We start from the raw sequence: 25,488 nt of genomic DNA, 5'->3' as shown, positions 1-25,488 counted from the left end.
TGGTTGGGAGTAAGGAGTGGTGATCTTCAGAGCATGGATGATCATTGGGTACTGTAAGGAAACAATTGAAAATGCACAGATGATATGCAAACCATTATGGCCAAGACTTGCATGACCACTGACATGGGTCGAAGACAGAGGAGGACCAGTGCAATTGGATAGTTCCAAGCTATGCTTCAGAAACAATGGTACAAGGAAAATGGGAGAGAATCAGAACTGCAGACGAATATTCGATGCTGCAGGAATGATGCATGGAACTGCAGTAATCATGGATCACTATTGTACCAGCATTGTTGATTCCAAAAAGTGAATATTGACAATTTCCCGAAAGCAGATGCTCATCTGAGACAGAAGAGATCTTTGGAACTGATAGGTCGAATGAAGAGAGAAAATTACTTATCTGCTAAATCGATAGAAGCATTAGATGCCATCCCATATGAACATAGGTTGTTCAGCCCGACCTCATCAGTGTTCACAACAATCCTGATGCCAAGAATTCAGGTTGGAGCAAATACTAAATGGTTGCAGATAACCAGATGGGAGTTACTGCAGACCATCAACATGACCATAAAAGGATTCAATGCAATCAGAGAAGAGCTGAGAGCATTCAGACTGATGACACTCCATAACAGATATGTCTTAGACATGATCACAGCTATGGATGGAGGTGTTTGTGAAAAAATCGGAGAATCATGTTGCACATTTATACCATCACACGACAACGAGAATGGAACCTTAACAGAGGCCATGGGCATGCTGACAAAACTACAGAATCAGATGATAGATGAAGTTGACGAAGTTGACGATGACAGTTGGTTTGGAGCACTGTTTTCATGGGTTATGCAATGGATGGCAGATGCATTAAAGTTCCTATGAGCCCTGTTGGTGATGATATTACTTGGATTCTGTGTGATCAAGCTAATAATCTCACAATGCCAGAAGACTGCAAAGATAGCCATAGGGATGAAGATTCTGATTTGAGTCAGGATGAAAACTCAAGGACCTGACCGATGAAGAAATAAGAGACGTTGTGAAGGCCAGCATTTATGCACCAGAAGGAACGAAGTTCCTGTACCCAGAAATCATAGAAAATATGTGGGAAGATGGATCTATCGCAGCCCAAGTGGATAACGTCAACTAATGACATGGAACAAAGATGAGCACGTAAGAACGGCAGGATGCTTGAAGGGAGTTATAAAGATATGGACCCCCAGGGAAGCATTTCTTCAGACCAAGATGTCTGGATCCAGAGGATGAAATAAAAGTGGATACAAAGAAAGAAGTGAGAGTGGTCGAGGAATCACCCAGAGGGAGGAGCGAAGAGGAAGTGTCAAGTATCGCCCCCAATCCAGTTGACCCCCTCGTAGTGCCCGGTACTTTCACACTAAAGTATGTGACATATGATGAACAGATAAACCAGCAGAGAGCAGCACTTAGGCTCTGCCCAGTGCCTATCAGAATAACAGCACCTATTGAAGTATCGCCACCTAAGAAAACCTGGACAGTAAGGAATCCATCGAGAAAGCCATATTTACAGTTGAGACAAAATGACGGTTGTCAGAAGGGAATACCTGAAGAAACAAAGAAAAACATTAAGGAAGACAAATGGTGATGTCATAAGAAATCAGGCTGACACTATATATAGAAGAAATAATGACCTGAGAATGCTGACAAGAGATGAGAGACTTTGGATGAATGACAATTTTGAGCCGTGATGAAGAAGTTGATGTTAAAATAAAGAAACTGATGCTACATACATGATGAGGATATTCAGTCAGTTAAACGTGTACAGATGCAAGTAACCGCAAGAAGCAAAGAAATCATGAGCCTTGCTTATGCTTAATAGTAAATAGATTGCGGCAAGCGCCAACATACAAGTATATACCTCAAGAAATACTTATTTATATATATGGGATACATTACTCACCGTAATCGTATTTCTGAAGCTTGTATCTGCTTAGATTTACATGCTGTGAATTGGCCGACATCTAGCAGAAGCTGCAGAGTATTACAGTTTGTTTTTCGAAACTCGAAAATGGGCGTCGACACAGGGCGTGCCAGTAATACTATCCCTAGTGTGACGTCCACTGTACCCAAGATCCCTCACGCGTCTAGGACCCTCAGATTGTATTTTTTCTGACATGAGGTAGCATAAGGAGTAGCGTGAGTACAGATAATCCAAGCAGATAGATAGATAGATAAGACTACAAACATCCATGCGCCTTCTCTCAGAGGGGAGGAAGGGTGCGTCGCATGTGAATCTAAGTAGATACAAGCATCAGAAATACGATTACGGTGAGTAATGTATCCCTTCTGAGGCTTGTGGAATCTGCTTAGATCACATGCTGTGCATAGATTAGCGAGCAGTGTTAGAAGAAGGAGGTGGAATGTGAGAAGGGTCATGAGCAAATAAATGTCTTAGAACCGCTTGTCCCACTTGAGTATCTGTCTTGGAATGGGTGTCAATGCAGTAGTGCTGAGTAAAAGTGTGAATAGAGCTCCAAGTAGCTGCTTTGCAAATGGTGTCAAGGGGTACATTTGCAATGAAAGCCAGGGTGGCCCCAATGTCTCTTGTAGAGTGGGCTCTTGGCGTGAAAGGCAGAGTTTTTTCAGAAAGGGAGTAACACAGCTGGATACAGTTAACAATCCACTTAGAGATGGCACCTTTGGAGACGCGATCTCCTTCTCTGCTTGTAGCTACGGAGACAAACAGTTGGTCTGTTTTCCTTAGCGGTCTGGTTTTGTTTACATAGCATAGGACCACCCTACGCACATCTAGGGTGTGTAGTTTCACCTCAGATGAGCTTTGTTGGTCTTGGAAGAAAGCCGGAAGCTCGATGGACTGGTTCACGTGGAATTTAGAAATAAACTTAGGTGAGAACCTAGGGTGTGTACGTAAAACCAGTTTATCTTTATGAACTGTAAATAAAGGATCCTGCACTGACAGAGCCTGAATTTCACTGACCCTTCTTATAGATGTAATTGCTACTAAGAAGGCCGTTTTATAAGTCAGGTGTTTGAGACTGCTTTTATGCATGGGCTCGAATGGGGGCCCCATGAGTTTAGATAGCACCACGTTAAGGTCCCATCCTGGTGGTGGGTTTGAAATTGGAGGGTGAAGTCTTTACTCCTTCCATGAAGGTTTTAACCACTGGTACTTTCCACCACAACACTTTGCTATGGGAGGTGGTGTATGCTGACAGAGCTGCCAGGTGTACCTTCAGCGAGTTAAAAACCAACCCTGCGTCTAGCAGGTGGAGCATGTATGTGACAATTGTGGAAGGAGTGCAATCAACCGGGTTGATTTGCTTATTCTGGCACCAGATAATGAATCTTTTCCATTTGTCAAAGTAGCAGTGCCTCATGTTTGGCTTCCTAGATTCTTTTAGGATGTCCATACATCTCTGTGGTAACTTGAGATGTCCAAACTCTATTACCTCAGGAGCCATGCTGCCAGGTTCATTGAGTTGGGTTGAGGATGCACTTTTTGACCTTGGTGCTGAGACAGTGGGTTGTACCAGCCCGGGAGTTTGATGGGTTCACACACCGCTAGTCTGCGTAAGTGTGGGAACCACGGTTGTCTCGCCCACATGGGAGCAACTAGGACGAGCGTCAACGATTCTCTGTTCATCTTGTTGACCACCTTCCTGATGAGAAGTGTTGGTGGAAAAGCATACGCAAACATCCCTGACCAGTTCATCCACAGGGTGTTCCCCTGGGAGTCTGGTTGGGGAAACCTGGATGTGAATCCTGGGCACTGTCTGTTTTCGCTTGTGGCGAATAGGTCTATAGTGGGGAAACCCCACTGAGAGAAGATATCTTCTATGATTTCTCTGTGCAGACACCATTCGTGTTCCTCTGGGAGGGGATCTCTGCTCAAAGCATCCGCCAGAGAATTGAGATCCCCTGGAACATGTTGAGATGACAGGAAGATGTTCCGTCTGAGTGCCCATATCCAAATCTTCTGGGCAAGCTTGGACAGATTTGGCGAACGAGTCCCTACCTGCTTGTTCAGGTAAAACATTGCTGTAGTGCTGTCCGTCAGGATCTGCACTGACACGTTCAAGAGGTAGGGCTTGAACGCTTGAAGTGCTTTGAATACTGCCAGAAGCTCTAGCAGGTTGATATTATTCTTGGCCAATGAGTGAGACCAGAGACCCTGAGCTGTGTGGTGGAGATGGTGAGCTCCCCACCCTGTCAGACATGCGTCTGTAGTGACTACCGCCTGTATCTCGGGATCGTAAAAGGGTTTCCCCTTGGACAGATTTTCTCTGGTCCACCTAGGAACTGTTTGGAGGTGCTTGGCACCAGACTTGATTTTTTCTCGTTTATGGAGAAACCTAATTCAAAGAGGAGGTCGATCGTTCTTTGAATGTTTGTTCTGCAAATTACTGGGGTCTCCCCCGTGATGAACCAGTCATCCAGGTAAGGGTACACTGGGATTGCCTCCCTGCGTAGGTGTGCCGCCACCACCGCCAGTACCTTGGTGAATACCCTTGGAGCCGAGGCTATCCCGAAGTGCAGTACCTTGAACTGGTAGTGCTGACTGTCCACCTTGAAGCGCAAGTACCTTCTGTGCGCTGGGAAGATGGAAAAATGAAAATAGGTATCTTTCATGTCCAATGTTGCCATGTAATCCCCCTTTTGTAGGAGGGGGATTACCTCTTGGAGAGTAGTCATGTGAAATCTTTGGGGCTTGACATACTTGTTTGCAGGCCGTAAATCCAATACTGGGCGCATTGTCAAATTTTTTTTTGGCACAAGGAAGTAAGTTGAATAAATAACCTTGTTTACCTGGTGTACCGGGACGAGTTCTATCGCATCCTTTGCTAGAAGATTGACAATATCTTCGAGGAGGATCTTCTGGTGGTCTAAAGAATGTACTTTTTGTCGTGGAGTGTGGTTTCGGGGACGCTCTAACAGTTCCATGCAGTATCCTGCGGACACTGTGGACAGCACCCATCTGTCTGATGTGATCCCTTCCCAAGCTAGGGTGAAGTTGGAAATGCGTCCCCCTACTGGGGATGCGTGAGAAGGGACCCTGAACGGAGCGTCACTGTTTTGGGGGAGGCGTGCCGCCGCCTCTATTGGGGCTGCCTCTACCCTTGCCATGACCTCTCTTGTTACCCCTGCCATAACCCTGGGTAGACTGCTGGTTGTTATTGTTCCATGGTGTACTCTGCCCCTGAGAATAGTTGGAGCCTCTTTGGGAATTTATTCCGCGTGGGCGACGAAAATTGCCATTGCCCCTTTGATTTGGGGGTTTGTTGGTTAGTTGGCCCAGGGATTTAAGAGTCTCGTAGTCATCCTTGGCATTTTTAAGCGCGTCCTCTACCGCCTTACCAAACAGTAGATCAGGCGCCACCGGTTTGTCTATTAAAGATGCTTGGGTCTCGGGTTTGAACCCAGATTGCCTTAACCAACCATGTCTTTTGATAACAGTGCTCTCTGCTATCAATATGCCGGCGTTATCCGCGGCATCAAAGGTTGCCTTTAAGATGCAACTGGATACGGCTCTTCACTGCGACGCAACCCGTGCCAACTGGCTTTTTAAGGGTTCCAGTGCGGAGTCGATGAGGGCCGTGACTGCTTCCGACTGGTGACAGTTGTAACTCGCCAGTAGGGTGGTAGAGTTGGCAATCCTTGCCTGGTAGGCTGAAGTGGAGGCTACTGTCCTACCCAAACCATAAATCTTTTTGCTCTCCTTGTCGTGAGGAGCTTCAGATGATGATAGGGGCGTTCCTGCCCTCTTTCGGGTGTTTGTCACTACCAGGGAGTCCGGTCTCAGATGCCCCCTTATGTACAGCGGGTCTGACTGGGCTGCCCTGAATAGTTTCTCGATCCTGGGGTTTACCGCCCTGGTGAGGTTAGGATTTAGAAGGGAGGGGTCTATTCTCCTTTGTATGGATTTGAGGATAGGGATGGCCTGGGCCACAGGTCTCCTTTCTCCCACTAATTCCTCCGCAAAATCCCTCTCTTCCTGAGCTACTTGGTTATCAATGTGAAAGTGTTCTGCCGCTCTGGACAAAACCTCATTCAGGAGAGGTTGGTTGTCGACAGGGGAGTCGGTAACCGGAGGTTCTTTGTCTACCGGGGAATCTACCCTGTATGTTTCTGGGTCATCCTCGTCCTCCTCTTGGTCCTCGTCATCCCCATAGTAGCCCCAGTTTGATCTCCCAACGTGCCCAAATCTGGATGCTCAAAAAAAAGTGGATCCTCATATTGAGAGTAGGGCGGTATGCAGAAAGGGTACGAAGACCGACCTTGTGTTGGTGCTTTAACCCGGGACTTCTTACTAGGGGGTGGCGAGTCCCTAGAGCCTGAGGGTGAAGCACCGTCCGGGGTATAGGAAAGGAAGTGCTCAGGATTCTTGGCATAGAAGTCTGCCAGGGATGACATCCTAGACATAACTCTGTCTATATCTTCACTAGGCCATTCCTTAGAGCTGGGGATTACCCTTTCTTGGGAGGGTTCCCCTGTTCCATCCTGACAGGACCTATGGCCTTGTGCAGGTGTCCTAGGTAAATTGACAGAAGACTGTGGCTTGTCTTTCTGTTTTTGTGGCGTAGAAGAAGGTTGGGAAAGCTTCTTTTGTTGTTTAGCCCCCTCCCCGTGCGTGGAAGAGTGTTTCCCCAGTGTTTTCACTACTTCAGAGCTTTTCGACGTCTGGCGTTGCGATACGGGGGTAGTGTCCCTATCTCTAGAGTGTGGAGGTTGGGACTCTGACACTGCCGCTACGTGGTCTGCTGGCGCGACTCCTGGAATGCGGCCTGGGGATAGAGGTCGGCTTCGTCTTCTGACGATCGAACCTCTGTTACCTTAGAGAGCGAGGCACTTTTGGCAACAGTGGATGGTTGCCTGGAGTCATGCGGCGATCTTGATCAAGAGCGCCAGAGGACACCGATTCGGTGGACCATTCTCTGTGTGCCTCTTTCCGAGAACTCGACGTGCGCATCGAGTCTCGGTGGGACTTATATTTGGTGGAAGGGGTGTGGGTAGCGCTTGTGTTGCTGGGTGTTTTCCCCATAGCCGCCCTGCCGAACGACCTTCCGAGGTCGGGCACTTACGCTTGGCTGTCTCTCAACGTCACGTTGCCCTCGCTGTCCGAAAGCACGGCGTCGCTGCCATCGTTGAAGGCGCCCTCCGCTGCCATGGCCTCTTGACGCCTGGCGTGGTGGGCCCAACGCTTGATCGAACGGTCCTTTAGTGTTTTCAGTTTAAACCTACTACACGCTCTGCAGTTCGCCTCGGGGTGGTCCTTCGGCAAGCAGAGGTTGCACGTGGCGTGTCTGTCAACCCAAGGGTACTTGCGGTTGTACTTGGGGCAAAATTGGAAAGGGGTTCCCTCCATACGCACCCTGTGGCAACGGGCTAATGAGTGTAGGAATATATAAGGATGTACCTATATATTTAAGAGTGTAGAGTATGTACCACCCCCCACTCTCCCTACTTGCAGGGCCGAGGCCAGAGGCCTTCCAAGTCCCGGGCCGAGGCCAGAGGCCTTCCGAGGCCCAAGTCTGTCGTGCAGCTCTCGACGGTCGCTTTCTTCTCTGGGCCAGCGTCGAGTGTGGAAGTTCGGTGACTCGACGTTGGGGTGGAGAAATGGGGAAATATAATGATATTTTTGCAAAATTATGGCTAAGGCCAGGGAACTCCACTGGATGCTTCCGACCAGTATGGCAAAAAAAACAATCTGAGGGTCCTAGACGCGTGAGGGATCATGGGTACAGTGGACGTCACACTAGGCATAGTATTACTGGCACACCCTGTGTCGATGCCCATTTTCGAGTTTCAAAAAACAAACTGTAATACTCCACAGCTTCCACTAGATGTCGGCCTATGCACAGCATGTGATCTAAGCAGATTCCACAAGTCTCAGAAATATATATATATATATGAGCAGAATTGAACAAAGGAACAAAGGTTACTAAAGGCCTCAGGAGTAGTGTGTCGCAGCAAGAAAATCGTGAATCAAGGCAGAACGAAACCCAGCTGAAGATGATCATGCCAAGAAGCTGAGGTCTTATATGCCTGGAAAAGGCTGACATTGGTTACAATTAAGGAGAAACTAACAGAAGATCCTGTTCAGAAAGATCAAGATAAGCCACAGATGGCAGAGGACTGGTAGAATTAAACCAAATATACAAAAAGACACAGAGGAAAAGCCGATTTTACGGTGTCCAGTCACGTGACAAGGCAGGCTAGAAGAGTGAGACTTTCACACCTACGCTGGATCTCCGCCATTCCCATACTCCTTAAAAGTTCTCAAGACCACAGAGCAGACTCAAGGCCAAAATACAAAGCATCAATTGACACATGGATACTAATGTGATGATTGATTGCAACATAATTGGTGGGGAGCTGGGGTGAAGGCGAGCTCCTCTGCACCTGGATGTTCTTTCTGTGTGCTGCTAGACGTAGATGGAAAAGTATGAGTGGGGTTGATGCCAACCCAATCATAGGGGACCATGTAATCTAGGGTCCTATAGTGAGTAGATCCAATGGGACGTCGTACTTTTAGTGACGTTCATAGTGGCCATTTTGAAGGGAGGGCTTAGTTGCCCTACCTGACATTGATTATCCAATCCCCTCTGCCTGTTACCACATACAGATATAGCACCTATGTTAAAATTACCTTCCTATAACCAATCACGTTGCATGTTAGGTTTTTACGAATTGCCACGTAGAATGATGTCAGCAATGACAAATTATTTGTATAAATACTGTGTTTTTTCTAAAAGTAAAGAGAGCGGAAGATCGAGTAGTTGCTGATGTTCGTTGTACTCCCCGTTTTATGAACTTGTCATTAAACGGATTTCCTTTGCCAAATTATTGAGTTGTCCTAGTTATTTGATGCATGAGTATGAATCTGCATCCCCATCTATCTCGAGGGTACTGCTAGTCATCTTAAATGGCTGTTTGGAAATCCCCCAGTCAGAGGACTGGCTGGAGATCATCTAGTTCACTAGGAAGCACTCCCTGGTTCCTCTTCTTGTTGCATGGAGCTATCCGTCATGGTGCCTGGAGGAGCAGATTCTGGAGTGTATGTTTGAGTGCTTGAATGAAAGAGTGTATGTTGTATGTTGAGTGTATGTTGTGTGGATGTATTTGTGAATGACTGAGCGAATTATGTGCAGGAGGAGGATTCTCTTCTCCTCCTCCCTCCCCTTCCCCTCCCATGCTAACCCTCCCCTCTGTTGCTGAGATTGGCAGCCTGCTCCCTTAAAAGGGTCCAATAGGGTCCTGGACTTTTGCCCAATCATCCCCAGCACCACCCCTGCACTGCTGTGCACTTACATTTGGTTGCTAGACCTCCATCGCCTGAGATGTCTCCACCCATGCACTTACCAGTTACCTCCCCACCGGGCACCTCTTGCACTTCCTCCCCTAGTGGACCCTAATAGCACTTACCCACAACCCCTTTATTTTTATGTTTTGTCACTGCACTTGAATGCTCCGAATGTCACAAGGCCTAGCAGGACTTCTTTCCTTTCTATTTACTCATTGTCAATTTCATTGTTTATTTGCTCCCCTGCTCTCTTCCTTTATGAGTGTGTTGTTTGTTATATGGGTATACTGGCATGTATAGGTGCAGCCAGCATGGACATGTTTGGGCCCAGCCAGCATGAACATGTTTGGCATATATTGTGTAGAAAAGCTTCATGAAAATGTGCTGGGATATGCTGCAGTGCACTGTTGGTGACTTGCATGTATTGGATTTTTTCATGTGTTACCCTACAAAACCGATTGCAGACTGTGCGGCTTTTTACTCAATTTTTCACAGCACGTCTGCGGTATAGTGCACCTTTTTTAACCCATTATTCAAAACATTTTCTCATTGAGAGAACCCCTCAAAACCCACCTTTGTTGGCTTGGGCATTGTCTCTACGCTCAGTCGCTCACACAAATCAAATATTTGCATCCCTCCAAATAAATAAATTCACCATTCACCACTAGGTTCAACCATCCCATTCTAAACCATACCATCCTAAATGGTTGCCCTCAAATATGATCAATAGGCATTAGCATGGGTGCCAAATGTTGATTTTTGCAGCAGGGTCAGAAATTCCCACACAGAGTGATGCCAGGGAGCCGCTTCCATCCCCAGATAGAAACAGCACATTTTACAGCGCAGGATGAATTGGGAAAAAGATATAGGATGCAGCAGCAGGTCTAAACATTTAACATTATAGCAACAGTCGCTGACCTTCTTTCGGATTCCATAGCGGTCACGCGGCATTGGCCTGCCGTCTCAACCTCCCAACAACCCCACCCCAGCAATCAAGACTTGGATGGCCATTGATGAGGAGACCTTTGAAGTGAGTGCTAAGCCTCACCAAGCCGGATCCCAGAATGAAAGGATCCAGATGCCCTGCCACACGCAGGGATTTAGAAGAGCACTTTTTCTGTTGTTTATTTTCCTTTGTGGTTGCAGAATCTCCATAGAGGCATGATAACACTCCTGGCCCGCCATATACTCAGCACCTATGGCCGCTAGCACTGATCACAACACTGCACTGGTCCGTCTGAAAAGCAACCTGTGCGCAGCAGCCTGTCTCATCAAAAGACTGGGGATAAAAAACCATGTCACACTGACCCTGAGGAACCCCTCCAGGCAGTGGTCGAAATGTACGAAAAGTAGTAGTGGAACTATGTTCCCTACTGGCCTGCACAGCTCCCCACAGATCCCAACGCCAGACCCCATCACTGCGCCCCCTCACATGCACAATAAAAAACCCAAAACACATGTGCCTGCTGTTTAAGGGAATGTTCAGTGCAGTGTACTGAACGTGCACGTTTCAACTTCTTCCTACACTTTTATTTTAAAACGAAACCATTCCGGAACGGTTTCTTTTTAAAATAAAAGTATAGGAACGGTAAAACGTAATTAAAAGAAGTAGAGGAGCACCGCTAACGCCCACTTCGACCACTGCCTCCTGGCCGACATCATCTTCAAAGTAGCACACATCACCTACAAGACACAAACAGCTGATGTCCTTGCTTACCTGAGCGATAAACTTGCCATCGCTGGAGGGGGAGCTATGCCTGAAAATTGGACATTTCCTCATGTAATCTGGCAAAGAGCAGGGTGCAATCCTTCTGCAATGCAACTACCCACAGAGAGCATGGAGAAAAGGTTCCACTTGACATCAGGATGGCCTAATGTCTGCTACAATTCGTAAAAAAAAGCTGAAGATCTTACAGACCGATCATCGTCAGAACCTCCCCGGCCATGACTGGGTTGACCTTTCCTTCACCAAGTTTTATACACCTGTGTCTGCAACCAGGGCACAACGCCTTTAAAAAAAGTGGGGGGAATCATCTTACCAACATATGTGATGGAAAGTGACATCCCAGGAAGTGAACAGATGTTAAAGTGAAATATGCACATTTCATTCAATTGGCCTTTCTCAATCGAAGAACAGGGACAGGATAAATACACATTTGCCTCTTGGAAGACTAATCATTAACACCCAGAAAAAGAAAAAAAAACAGAGTGGTGTTTCCTATAATGTTGCTGGCAAAGTATAATAGATGCACACCTTTTAGCCCAAAAAGCACTGTATGGCAATAGTCCCCGCAGAAGAAAAACTAATGAGATATTTCATTGCTAGCGAATGGAACATCTTGATGTCCTCCTATGGGTAAGTGCCAATGAGGTATGCAGATGGGCAGTATATGTCAATTCTTGGAGAGGGGGCACACATCTGGGTGGTGACGCCCATTCTGCGCAACCTTTCCTTCTTGGGGAACCGCTGTTGAGCGCCGCTCAGTTCTTCTGCTTACTTACCTGGAACCTGCTGCTCTCTTGCTGGAATTGCAGCCCACGTGCCCTTCCTTGGCCAGTCTTGTAGCAATTATCTGGGCAGTATATGGCAATTCTTTCCTGTGACACCATTTCCTGTTCTGTTCATTGCAAACCTGGGGAATGGGGACATTTGCTGGTCACACTTTGGCAATCCTGGCAGTAGGGCCAGGATTCTGTCCATTTGATGGTCATTATTAGCAAAGGGGCAAATGAAAGGGCATTTAATGACAAACATAGAAAGTGGAACAAGTATGTGGACAGCTTATATCAACTAATGCTAAATTACATAGTAGGCACTCAGAGCACATCCCTAGGGCCCTCGAAGCCAGCCAAAACGATAACCGGGCTCCGATTCCTTGATATTTCTATACTGAAATGGTTCTACCTGCTGGGTTATTCTAAACTTCCTGGATGGGACTTGCATAGTGCCTCAATCAAATCCTGACGACTTCTGAATACTGTGACACTTTTCATCTGCTCCTGCTGACTCTATGTTCGAGCATTGCAGAGACACTGGCAATGCCTGCAGCATATCATCGATGCAGCCCATAACATTCATCGACAGACTAATCTGCAATGCTACCTGGAAGCCGACTGGTCTACAGTCTTCCTTCCCAGCAGCAACGCACGGATGTGGTTTTAGGAGTTACACATGCTAGTTTTATGCTTTAATTGATGACCTACATCTCCACCTGACCCACATCCTCAGTTGCAGTTACACGTGCTAGTATTCTGCTATAATTGGTGACCCACATCCCTAGTTGCAGTCATAGTTTCGCCTGTCATCAATAAAACACTGAAAACATAATAGGTTATTTTATTTTGTACTAGTAAAAAGTACCTGTACCGCGCACGGGATCTGTAGACAGACATAGGAGCACTCATCATTTGTTAAAAATCAATGATCCTGTATGGTGCTGCTCTGAGCCGCTTATCGATTGATGTGCTTTGCACTAATTAAACTGCACTGAAAATGGGCGTGTGTGGCTGGCTGGCATACCCTGGAGCAGACATGGAGGGGAGGCGAGAGTTGGCGTGCTGCAGCATACTGGTACCTTCCCCACCTGTTGCCTCACCCTGGCATGGTGCAGTGCGGTGTAAAATATCTCAGAAACGGTGCGTTTTATGGCCTTGAAACGTGGTTTTCGAGGTCTCATGGGAACCTTTGAGTTTTGGTCCTTGCGTCGAGATTCTTCAAATGAGCTCTGTCCGGTCCTTCTACAACCACATTGATTTTTCACAGATTTCAGGCAACCGTCTCATGAGTGAAGGGGCTGAAATCTGGGTAAAGAGTTGGGGTGTCCACATGTCATGTATCCAGGGATGTCCAGAGGGTCCTAACAGGAAACTATGCAAATGAAAAATTTGGTGCAGATTGGTGGAATGGTGTGGAATTGTATAAGGAACAAACTAACAGATGTTCTGCTTTATATGTAGAGATTGTTAAACAAAGGGCTTTAGGTCAATTTCAAAAATTGTGAAAGGTACAGTGATCTAAAGTGTGGCTGCAGACTCTTGAGTGAGTCCCTTCCCAAAGAACAAGTCATTTAGCCGTGTTCGTTCTCACAGAGGGGCGCCTATGACTATTTTTTGATTGTTTAAGGGACTTAGGTTTAGTCACTCTAGGTTTCCTAGGGTCATCCAGGCGTGGACCCCTTGCTCACTGTGATTAGAGAGGCACAGCTCCACCTCGCTGATAAGGCCCAACAAGGCTGAAACACATGTCTGGGGTTCCTGTTGGTACTCTTGTTCAGAAGAAAATTCCCATAGCATTTCAGTGCTGGACTGCCCATGTGGGCGGGACAAAGACTGATATGCAAATGGGTATTTCCCTTCTGTGAAAGGTACAGTGATCTAAAGGGTGGATGCAGACTCTTGAGTGGGTCCCTTCCCAAAGAACTGGTTATTTAGCCGTGTACGTTCTCGCAGAGGGGTGCCTATGACTATTTTTTGATCATTTCTAAATCCCAACTTGTGGCGCTAAAGGACCCACTGAGAAAACTCAGCAAAAAGCTCTGTGGTGTGGGACTGGAACGAACATCCAGTGCATCGAAAATGCACTTACTGCTGTCACCAAAATGTACTACTTTGAAACAAAGAAAACCCCTGACATTGAAGTAGTCGTCAGACCATCTGGTGTTGTGTTCATACAGTCGGATCAAAAAGGCTAGTCATATAGCATCACCTATGTGCAGCCCCACTGCAAGGATTGAAAAATGAATGCTATAGGTACAGGTATATGATTTTGAACAGATTACCCTCGGCATCCCCTGCTGATTTCCTGCCTAGACTAATGCGACTGGCCCCAACTCTAGAAGTAGAGGGGCTGCAAACACAGAGCTTTGGGTCACTGAAACAGCCCTCCCCAAAGCATTGACAAGAAGAGAAATTACTCAAGGCACAGCCAATGATGATTGTCTACAAGAGATCATAATTGTGCAGCCACTGGGAAACATTTTAAAAATCAAGAGATAATACATCCCTGAGGCCAAAACAACAATCCGAGCAATATCCACATTCGTGATGAGCTGTACCATTCAGAATATTGACGCCTGCTGAGGGGCACCCAAATTAGGATTTCAGCAGTGCTCACAAAGAGTGGTACTCTTAGCCCACAAAAGACATCAGAGGATTGTGAAGATAAAGGCGCACCTTTGTGAAAAAGTTGGATTTCCGGGAATTGGTCAGTAATGTGAGGAACTTCCTTTCAACCCAACAGAGCGGACAGCTCCAATCTGCACAGCGGAGAGGGAGCTAGGCCCTTGGAGCAGAGAAAACGCAGACTTCTGTTCACTCCCAGGGGATCCTATCTTGTTGAATATCCAGAAGCGCAACCATTCTGATCCACAACTGCCCAGAAAATTATCCAAAATTTTGTGAAAATAGTAGTGAGCCATGGTATCCTGAAATCTTTGAAAATAGCCAATAGGCCGCCTTCCCAAAGAGAGGGTTCCGAAGATGAGAGACTAGGCACATGGTACATTCTGATCACCCCTTGCTGGCCCAGATGAATGGTGATTCTGTGTGGTTCATGAGGACTCTAAAGGAAGTGGTCAGACTTGAACAGGAAAGAGAACACAACTGAGACTCTGAGCTCTTCCACTTTCTTTGTAGTTAGTGGTTCATACCATGCATCGCCACTATTCTAGTAATGGCCACAGTTCATTACGCCATTCCCTTCTGATGTAACAGTAGAGACCAGCAGAACCCTACACAACCTGAAAGCAAGTATCAAAAGGAGAGCAAGACCGTCTGTCAATTTACCAGGAGACCAGGTGTCAATCTGAAATTGGCATTGCAGGGCAAAACTGGGATGCCATTTGAGATAGCACCCGTGATCGTAACATTCACTAAAGATATCATAGACACTGCCAAAAACCAATGTTCCACAACCCCAAACGGATCCTTCAAGAATGTAAGAGGCCACCTGTCAGTACAATCCCCTTCCTCTACTCTAGCCCCCAGACCTCCTGCAGAAGACAGAGGGAATGAGGATGACAATCTCGACCCCGTTCATAACATTTCCACAGACTCTACTCCATATCTCAGCAGAACTCCTTGAGATAAAAGCCGAGGCTCCAACTGGATCACCATCACCCGAATGGTTTGTGAATATGTGTTTCCGCTCAAGAAATCGCTTCTAAGACCTTTCAACTGGAAGAATATGATCTTAGTCTCTGGCCAATATCCACACAAGCTTTTAAGGTTCAGATGTACAAGGTGTTATGTGCTGAACTGTCTTGACACTGTTGAGCGTCAAGCCTTAGACACGCACGCACACCCTAATGCTTGGGGTGCAGCGTGTACCATCACAGCTCAAGACAATACAGGGCCCATCCCCATGCTCAAGAAGAGGGATCCATGCCTGAAATAAAACTATGAGATGTGTCCAATGTCTTCCTTTGATGTGACACCCACCAGTATGGAGAAATAACACTATCCCTATATAAACAGGTTAATTTTTTGCTGAGCGTGCATCCTCTCTGTGTTGCACAATGTCCATTGATCGTCCCGTCATGCTCCCCGTAGGAAATGCTAGCTGGGGAGGGGAGGCGAGGGGGAATTCCCCAAAGGAGATCTGTAATTCTAAAGTGTATAAGGAATTGTAGGTGCTTTTGTTGGTGATTCTGATAGGTGAGCGCGAGCTACTGATGGCTAACACTGCTCGCTCTTTGGACAGGTGGCCTCCTTCTTTTTGGGATGTGCACGCTGCTGTTGGACTGTTTCAAAATCGGCCATTTCGTGGGATATGCCAGCTGCCTCTCCTCAATCCACGTCATCTACCCCGTGATACAGATTGTGTTTGTGATCACTCAGGTGAGATTTATAGCACTACTGTATTTCCTTCATGTCAATGGTTGCTCTGAGCTCAGATTCCATCCATGAATGTGTAGGTGAATCAGGTGGTGCTTGCCATGCAGCTTTTTCTTGAGTGATGCTGGTTAAAGACCCGAAACAAACTCTTATAAGGGAAGTCAACTTTCACTGAGAAGATCTAACACTCCTTTTTTTTGCAGTTAAAGTTCTCCAATCAGTTCTGAAAGTAGCTGCTTCTTGGAACTTTGTCCATGAGAAATATAGCCATGAACATCTTGCCCATGAGCTTCCATCCTACACCCCATTGACCATTGGACTATAACCTAGCAAACCTACCCATGAACACACATTTCCCAAGGCTTCCTTGTCCATATCTAATGAACCCATGGCCATTTTACCCATATCCAAAATACTCAGGGCCATCTTACCCATATCCAAAATACCCAGGGCCATCTTGCCCATGTCCAACTAACCCATGGTCATCTTGTCCATATACAATTGGTCCATCATCATCTTCCCAATATCCAATTACCCCATGGCCACCTGGACTCTATCCACATTGCTGATGGCCGTCTTGTCCATATTGAGTTTGCTCATTGGCATCTTGTTTCTCATGGGCAGTTTATTCCCATCCCTGAGGTTTTGTGCAAATAACATTGCGCTTGAGCGCCTTTAGCACAGTCTGCATTTTGCACTGCTCAATCCTTGTCGATTGACAATCACGTACAATTTGTACGATGGCAAAACGGTTGATTTGTGGCTGTACATTTAATTAAAGTGTATTTGTTAATCAAGCATATATGCTTCTGCTTTCCTCATTGGACTTTATGATTCCCGTAGTTTGCAGCATGTGTGCTGGTCTGAACACACTTAGGATCAGATGGAGTGGTCGGCTGCCATGTGCATTATCAGAAAGAAAGAAGGAGATTTTAAGCTTAGTGCTCCTTAACAATACAGTAGGGCACCCTCAGTGCATGAACTCCTTTGCATAAGGTCATTAGGAGCTAATGATAGCGCTGCTGCTATACATTCCGACGTGTATCGTCCACAGACTGCACAATTAACCGGTTCTATGCTTTTCCACAGATATACTTTCTCTGGGTGTCCAGCAAGCACTGTGTGCAGATCCGTCTCAATCTAACCAGGTGAGTACCTCAATTGACAACCTTTTTTTATTTTATGGGGTACGTGCCCCACTCGGCACCCCAATGTTACCAGGCAAGAGCCCTGCTTAGACTCCAATGTCACGAGGTGAGCGAACCCCCCTCTGTCCATGTAGGTTAGCAAGTGACTTGAGTAGCCCCCTCAACTACCTAATGCAATAAGATGGGAGTCTCCAACACCCACAAATGTATCCAGATGGGATCCCTCGCCAGGCCCTAAATGCATCCAATTATTATTATAATTATTATTTGGGTATTTATTGAGTGCGGACCTAGCAATTGAATCCATTACAATCATCGGGGGAAGAACAAAGTTACGGAGCAGAGAAACGAAGCGAGTGGGGATCTAACAGGGGACGGAGGGTAATTTCATCAATGGGTCTACGAGTAACCATGGGAGGAAACTGTGAGGATCAGATCACCCAGTCTCAAGTATGGTGGGGAGTGGATGGTGTATAGAACTAGGTGCTAGGGAGGAGCCATTCCTGGAAGAGGGGAGTCTTGAGCTCCTTCCTGAACTGTAGAAGCGAGGGGACGAGTCTGATGTTGATGGGAGGGTAGATGGATTCAGAGGACATAGACAAAGAAGTCCTGTAATTCTGTTTTTTTTTCCTTCCTGTACTGGCGGAGTTCAAGTCTGTAGTTCGGTGACCCTGAACTCCAGAATATACCCAAGTGCACTAACACAAAACCCTGAATGTACCCGAGTGAGTGCACGCCAACCTATGAATGGGCCCCAATAGCCCAGCATTTACCCAGGTTAGTGTCTCTTTACCTCAGGTATGAGTGTACCCTAAACCTCAAATATACATGGTTAGTATCCCATTCCATGCCCCCAAAGTACACATTCAGCACTTAAGTAGACAATGTGCATGTCAGAGCTATAACCAATTGGGTGCCCTGACAGCTATCCACGATGTCAAGAGAAAACTATACCCACACCCAAACATGTATAAGTGTTAACATTTACCCAAGTGAGTTTCTGTGACCCCCTTAACGCCCTAGTGAATGGCAGTGTTATCATATCGTACCCAGATTCATGCCCTACACATACCTTGAATGTACCCAGGGGAATACCCTCTGTACCAAATGTTCCCAGGTGAGTGGCCTACCCATCCTGTAACTGTACCTGACTATCCGCTGCTCTTAAATATTCCCACGTAAGTAGTGTACCCATACCCCTAATGTACCCAGGAAAATGCCACTGCAAATTAGAACAAGTGAGATCCACCCCACTACAGACGTACACTTGTGTGTACTCGGTTCCCCATCCCAAACATAAGTACACTGAATACACTCAGGGGAGTGATTGATGGATGCATTTACAGCACTTGTACAGGGCCTTATGTTCAAGTCTGAATGTACCCAGTAGAGGGCCCCTACGCCACAAAACTAAACAGGTCAAAGTATCACTAAATGCCCATGTCAGTCTTCCATGAATCTCCTGGACTCGCCCAGTGAATTTCCCTCTTCCCCAAAGTACCCAGGTGAGCTTCTTCTTAGCTGTACCCTCAAATGGGCCCGAGCAAGGTGTGTTGCCACCAGAGGTGTTGGGATGTACGTACAGCTCCAATGCCCTCTGAAACAATTCAGGCTTAGAAAAATCTACTAGCTCACGAGAAACTGAAGGTGCACGGCTGCAGGGGAGAGGGGTGTAGAGCACGAATGGGAACAACAAATGTATTCATTTTGTAGTAGTCATAGAAGCGTAGGCCGGCCCAAGTATAGGGCATGGGTGATATTGTGTAGCAGTTCTGAAATATATTGTGTAACGATAATGTGGACACAGGGCTGGGGTGCGGGAAGTACTAAAGCATCGCCATATTGGAAGTTAGGCCTAGCAATTTGTACTCTGCATTGGAGGTGTAGCAGAGTGACGCAATGAAGAGTTTGAATCATTCTCCCTTTTCCAGGCCCCAATAGTGAAGCTGAGAATAGTGGCAAACCAAACAGATTGTTGCATTGTACCTGTATTGTACCTGTCATTTGTATAGCAGCAATTTTACCATTATTATAGTCTCAATGCTCTTTAGTGGGAACGCCCTGGGAGGACCGAAGTCCAGAGTGTTGGAGGTCATAGAACCAGATTAGGATGCCTCTGTGCATTTGGCCAAAAAAGGCTTAGCATGGCTGGCCAGGCTCTGGTAGAGAAGCAACTCCTGCGGTCAGGCATGTGGATGGGTGCTGAGAGGAGTAGGGGTGGCATCAGTGCTAGAGACTCGCTTTGTGTTCAGTGTGCCCGAATTCTTCATAGGTCTGCGCTGCATTCTGCTGTCTGAGGTGTTGAGGTGTAGTGTGGTCTAAGTAGGCAGAGAGTTTATGTGAATAGCACAGCCACATTTTTTCACAGTCCTTGCTGTACACAATGTGAGTGGATAGCCATGCCTGCAGCCAGTGGAGTGGTATATTATATGCACCTTTCCGCCATTGATGGCGCTTTGTAGTTGCGGCGCCCGCTCAGGTATTTGGCTAACTCCGTCGGTTCTTGTGGCTGTGATAAAAATGCAGCAACAACAGTCTATGCTCCAACTAATAGCCACAGGAGACACACGATTGCACTTCCAGATTCTTCTAGGTGTGTTGAGTGGTGCAATATCTCCCCATCCCCCTTTGCTTCCAGACAGATGGTGAGCTAGTTCATGATTCCCACCTGTGGTGTTGCACAGGGGACCCCCACCTGACCTGCTGGTTCGGGATATGTCTGTGGCAGCCCGAATTCCCTTGAATTTCCACAGTGCATCCCAATCTGTATGATTGCAGTGGTGGTGGCGTTGGTTCTATCACACCACTATGCTTCTACCACTATTGTTAAATGTAGTAGCACCTAATTTGAGACACAGCAGTGAATGGAGAAACACCTACATTTGAGGCACAGCAGTGAATGGAGAAACACCCAAATATGAGCCACAGCAGTAAATGGAGAAACACTTAAATGTGAGACCCATGGCTTAATTGTATCAATCTTTAGGCCTGCAAATCCAGAATGGACTGTGTCCGGTCCAGCAAGGGTAGGGCTGTGCCCGTCCTAACGGACAAACCCATGGGAGTCAGGTTAGAGGTCTTGAGATGCCAAAATGCTAGGTCTAGATTTAGAGCACCAGCACCTGCCATAATAATGGCCATCCCATTTGAACTGCCAGACAGCTGGTAAATAGAGTGCCTAAATCATCAGAACTGGGCCGACTAATGTGGTCCTCCAGAGAATAAGGACGGGTACCGGGGGTGGGCAACTGATAAGTGGGAAGCGAAGAGCAGAACACCCCATGATTTATGATACGAAGCGCAAGATGTGATGCCAACAAATCTAGTGCAGAGCTGGGGAGGCATTGTTGGGGCTCTCACGTGTCTGTATCAAGAGAAGCACACTATTATTTCAAGGAGCTAATTTCACCTCAGAGTTGTCCACTGAGCTTGTGCTAACAACCAGGTGCACACCATGTGACTTGGCCAATGGGACGTTAAATATTCCAGGTAACTCGCCAATCCAGTAGCTGGGAACTGAGGTGACGTTGTAGGGGACCACGTGTCAAGGGAATGGGTTTAGATAGTGTGTGGCCAATTGGTCAAGGGACTATAGTGGACTGGTAGCCAATGAGGGTGGGGGATTATTACTGTATATTGTTTACATCATTAGTGACGATTTCTTTCTTTAAAACCTTGAACTTGCTTTGAACTAACAGAGAACTAAGTGTCAGTTTGGTTCTACAGGACCTTCTGTCACCTTTTGCCTTTTTGTATGCAAAATAAATCTTGTTTTACTTGCAAGGTGCACCAAGCTTTTTTCCTTAAAGGACTGTTTTTATTGTCTGGTTGTCTGGGAGTCTTGCCTTACACAGGCGACAAGACACTTTGCAGCCTCCCCCATGTACTCCTGCCCATTGAATGTCCTGCCCGTATACGCACCAGCTTCTGCACAGGCAGTTTTCTTCTGTCGTGAGCCCTTGGACAAAGTCCCCTTTCACCAGCAAGTTGTAACTTCTTTTTATTGCATGCCAAAGCTAATCACTCCTCATGGCCAGGCAGTAATAAAACAATGACTGTGTCAGGTGGGCAGTGCATCAAATATCAAGCTATATTACAAAATATTCAGCATATCATGAAGGATTAGAAACAATTACCACCAGGTACCACAGTCCACACCCCGCACTCACAGACACCCATGCAAGCAGCAAGCATGCACAACATGTATTGGTAGCAGCAGCGAACGCGTATTGATGCACTGGTATCTCTGGCAAGGACAGTGCAAGCTTCATTCCCAAATAGAAATCCCAGCAGAATGCAGTTTTGGTCAGAGCTTCACTCGCAGCTAGGAATGTACATTATGGGCGACAGAAGAGCAACTTCCCCTACACTCAAAGAGCAGGGACAGGTACCTTCGGCAGGGCAGGCTTGCCTCGCAATCAAAGTGCAGCCGGGGCATGGCTAGCGCAAGCTGCCCTGGCAAAAAGAGCAGGAACGAGCACTGCATGGCAGGTCCGGCGCAAACCTCAGTGAAAAACATAACCAATGCGGAGTGTGCCAGGTCAGTGCAAGCTTCAGTCACGCAGGCTCAGCTTGGGCCCTTCTGGTACAGGCTGGCACACAATAAAGTGCAGCATGGCAGGACCAGCTCAAGCCTCCCTGGCAAAAAGAAATGGAATTAGCACTGCATGGGCAGAACTGGCACAATCTTCACTGCAAAGCATGACCAATGCAGAGTCTGCTGGGCCAGTGCAAGCTTCAGTCACACAGGCTCAGCTTGGGCCGTTCCGGTACAGGCTGGTGCACAATTAAAGTGCAGCATGGCAGGTCCCACTCAAACTTTCCCCACAAAGGCACAGGTGCAGCACTGCCAGGTCCTGTGCAATGTGCCACACAATACAAGTGCAACACAGGCGGGATCAGATGAAGCTTCATTGCCAAACAGGGATAAGTGCAAGCTAGACTTAGCTTGTTCTGTCATGTTGAATACTAAAATTGCGCACATGACTCCCAAGACGGCTTTTAAATGTACTCTTGATTTCCACAAAGATTGTGCCCTTCAAGGAAATCCCTCCTGACATGTTAATTTCTGCTGAGTAGCAAGAGATGAGGCTAAAGCATTCCCAGAGCAGCTTTCGTGCTAGGAAACCACTTGAAAGGCCAAAAATTCAGATTTCTACTGAAACACGGCTTGAATTTAAGTTAACTCATGCTCAGTACTTCAAAAGAAGCTCTCTCTCACTTGCTATGTGTCAGTTTCAAATAACCAATTTTTCCGAGCATATTCTTGTGTACATAAACTGACCAGAGCTATGAAAAGCTTTCAGAAGTTAATCTCAAAGAAAATGTGTGCTACAGAAACTGCATTGGGAATCTCAAAATTAACTGAAATGAACTGCTCTTTTGAAAGCAAAATGTGAAATCATCCCAATATTCACACAGAAACAGTATTACATGTGTGGGGCTGGGCTGGTTTAATGTATATTTATATTTATTTACAAAAGGACTTGGGTTCTCGGGAAGGAAAAGAGAAAAATAAAATAAATGTTTGAAGACTCCAGAACCAGTTTGGCAAGGCAGGCACTTCAAAGAAATCCAGCCCCTTGGGAAAGGAAGCCCCTTTACAAATGTGAAAGGGCCAATGTGTGGAAATGTGCAACCTTGTCAGACTGGCCAGCATTTCCCCAGCCAGGGACAATGGACCAAGGGGAGTTAGCACTTCACAAAGAGGTGTGAATTCCCTCCCATTCAAACTGTAGGACTTCAAAGGGGGAGTCATGGCAACCTCAGTGCAAGCAGACCAATGGAAGACGTTTGGCTGGGGGGGTTGGAAAGATTGCCCACATTAAGCGGCAAATCCAGTGCATTTGATTTAAAATACTTTTTACATTAAGACATTTATTTCCGTAATCTAAAGAAGCAGTAATGTGAAATGATGACAGTTTTTATGTAATTTTTACACAAGTAAAATAACACCATGTGGTCTTCCTGACATGTGGTGGACATGAACGGCAGTAAAAAGGCATTTCTGGGGAAAGCGTAAAGGGCACAGATATGAAACTGATGAAAATATGCCGACACTGTTAGGCTCATGTGTAGCTATTTGTGGAATTTTAGATAAACATTTTCTATGAGAAATTGCAAAAGAGTGCCAAAAGGGCGAAGCAGCATCGCACAGACTGGGTGTTTGAACCGGCATTTTCCTTGTGAAATATGGAGTTTGCCTATCTGATTTTATAATGATGGCGTTTGTAAATATACAGGTTTTTGTTCCATAACTTATTTTGGTAAAAGTAACTGTGGTGAAACAAAGCCAGTCATAAAACACCCAAACTTAAACTGATGTCACTTCTTTGGAACCAATCCACCCGCAGGGAGGAGGGGACACCCATAACATGACCTATCCCCTCCAAGGGGTATGTTCAGATTAATTCCACCCACATTGTAAAAATCCTCTGATGTCATCCTGCCTATATAAGAAGGAGGCATTGGGAGATTCAGGACACTCAAGAATCCAGACATTCATTAATCCAGACATTCAAGCATCTGCATTAAAACATCCAGACATTCAAAATTCACCCTGATAGATTCCAAGACTCCAGAGGTAGCTGATTCAGATCCAGGCAGAACCACTGAGCCAGAACCACATATCCTGATCTAGATCCAGGCAGATCCACCCATCTAGGTCCAGGCAGATCCACTAATACAGGTAGAAAAGAGGAGAGACCGCTGATCCCCTTTGGGAGAATCCAGAGACCAGACTCCTTTTGTCCAGCTGTGCCCATAAAGGAGAGCCCAGCCAGTATCCAGTGACCAGACCCTGGCCTCACTGCCAAGAGACCCGGCTAAGCTGTCCCAATAACTCAACTCCAATGCAATTTGTAAGTATCACCCTCCCCAGTGCCAAAAAGCTGCATACATGCTCTGTTACCTTGAATTCTGTCCAAACCCTATAACAACCCCATAAGAATCATAGTAACTTCCCAAATTGTTAGCATCCTCTGTTTTATACTGTTCTTAGAAGAATCCATATTAGTCTCCATCTTTTTTTTTCTTTTTTTTAATTATGTGTTAGTTTGTGTTTACAAACTTTTACATAATGTTGTGTTTCCTAATACAAAGGTTTCATATTTTATTATTTGGATGAGATGTGAACAGTCTTTTGGCAGTTTGTTAAGAGTTTTCACATTTAACAATTTTCTTCAGTCAGGGATGATAGTGGTGATCAGTGTCTTGTGAGAGCCAGAAATAATTTTTAGCCACGTCTCTTCTTCTCCGCAGCTGGGTCTCTGGAGGATCATCATGCTGGAAAATTGTTTCCTGCGTTCGATCAGCAGGGGACACTTCATGAGGATGTGATAAATTGTTTTAGGTTGAATGTCAGATTTGCAGAATCTGAAGAAGTTTTCTTGGGCTGTTATTTGTTTAGTTTCTGCTAGATATTCTTTGGTGGGAAGAATGTTCAGACGCTGTCTGAGGTACAGGTCACAAATCGTTCTCGAGGGAAATTTCTCCAGATAGGGGGGAATTACACTGAGAGCTCTGATTTCCAGACCAGAGATTATGTTCATGTTGTATTTAGATTTCTCCATGCCAGACTTTATCCAGTCATTGGGCCTCATTCCGAGTATGGCGTTAAGGGATAGCGGCCACCGCTAACGAGAGCGGTGGCGGTAATCCCTTACCGCCATACTCCGAGTTCCCTTAGCGCCATGGTGCTTTTAACACCTGCTTTTAGCAGGCGTTAAATACCATGGCGCTAAGGGACCTTGATGTTAATTACGCCACCGTAATTTACGGTGGCGTAATTGACGCCTTCCCCACTCCCATTATGCCCTATGGGGCAAGAATGGGAATGGGGAAGGGTAAATGGGGATTGGGGAATTACCGCCCCGCCAACCTTGGAATGGGGCGGTAATTCCGCCAACCACCAAGGCGCTGCCGGTCCGGGTACGGCGTCAACCAAGGCGTTAATAGCGCCATTGGTTAGCGCCGTACTCGGAATGAGGCCCATTGTCTTTAATTTTCTGTTTGGCTTTCAGGGGTCTGTTTGTTAGCATCTCTAAGGATATGTCATTTTGATTCAGCAGCAGAAGGCACGCTTTTTCCCATAGCTTGAAAGTGGTCAGGTTTGAAGTTTCTTTGCCTAGGCTGAAGATTTTGATTGCCGGTGTCTTGTCATTGCAGATAGTCTTTCTGTATAGATCAAGTTGTTTTGATGGAATTTAATGATGGAAT

General features: G+C 46.3%; 1 protein-coding gene across 1 annotated transcript in view; it reads left to right on the top strand.

Annotated features, from left to right (window-relative positions):
• Nucleotides 1-25,488, top strand: part of LOC138448017 (proton channel OTOP2-like) — a 272,950-nt gene that overhangs the window by 43,361 nt on the left and 204,101 nt on the right. The window contains exons 3-4 of the mRNA XM_069604549.1: nucleotides 15,990-16,126; nucleotides 17,213-17,271. Of these exons, the coding sequence (XP_069460650.1) occupies nucleotides 15,990-16,126; nucleotides 17,213-17,271 (196 nt within the window). The remainder of the gene's footprint in view (nucleotides 1-15,989; nucleotides 16,127-17,212; nucleotides 17,272-25,488) is intronic.

Source organism: Ambystoma mexicanum, chromosome 3q, assembly GCF_040938575.1.
Source record: "Ambystoma mexicanum isolate Mex_15411 chromosome 3q, UKY_AmexF1_1, whole genome shotgun sequence".
NCBI classification, from domain to species: Eukaryota; Metazoa; Chordata; class Amphibia; order Caudata; family Ambystomatidae; genus Ambystoma; species Ambystoma mexicanum.
The sequence above is the reverse complement of the archived record's forward strand: the minus strand, read 5'-3'. Positions and strand labels throughout refer to the sequence as shown.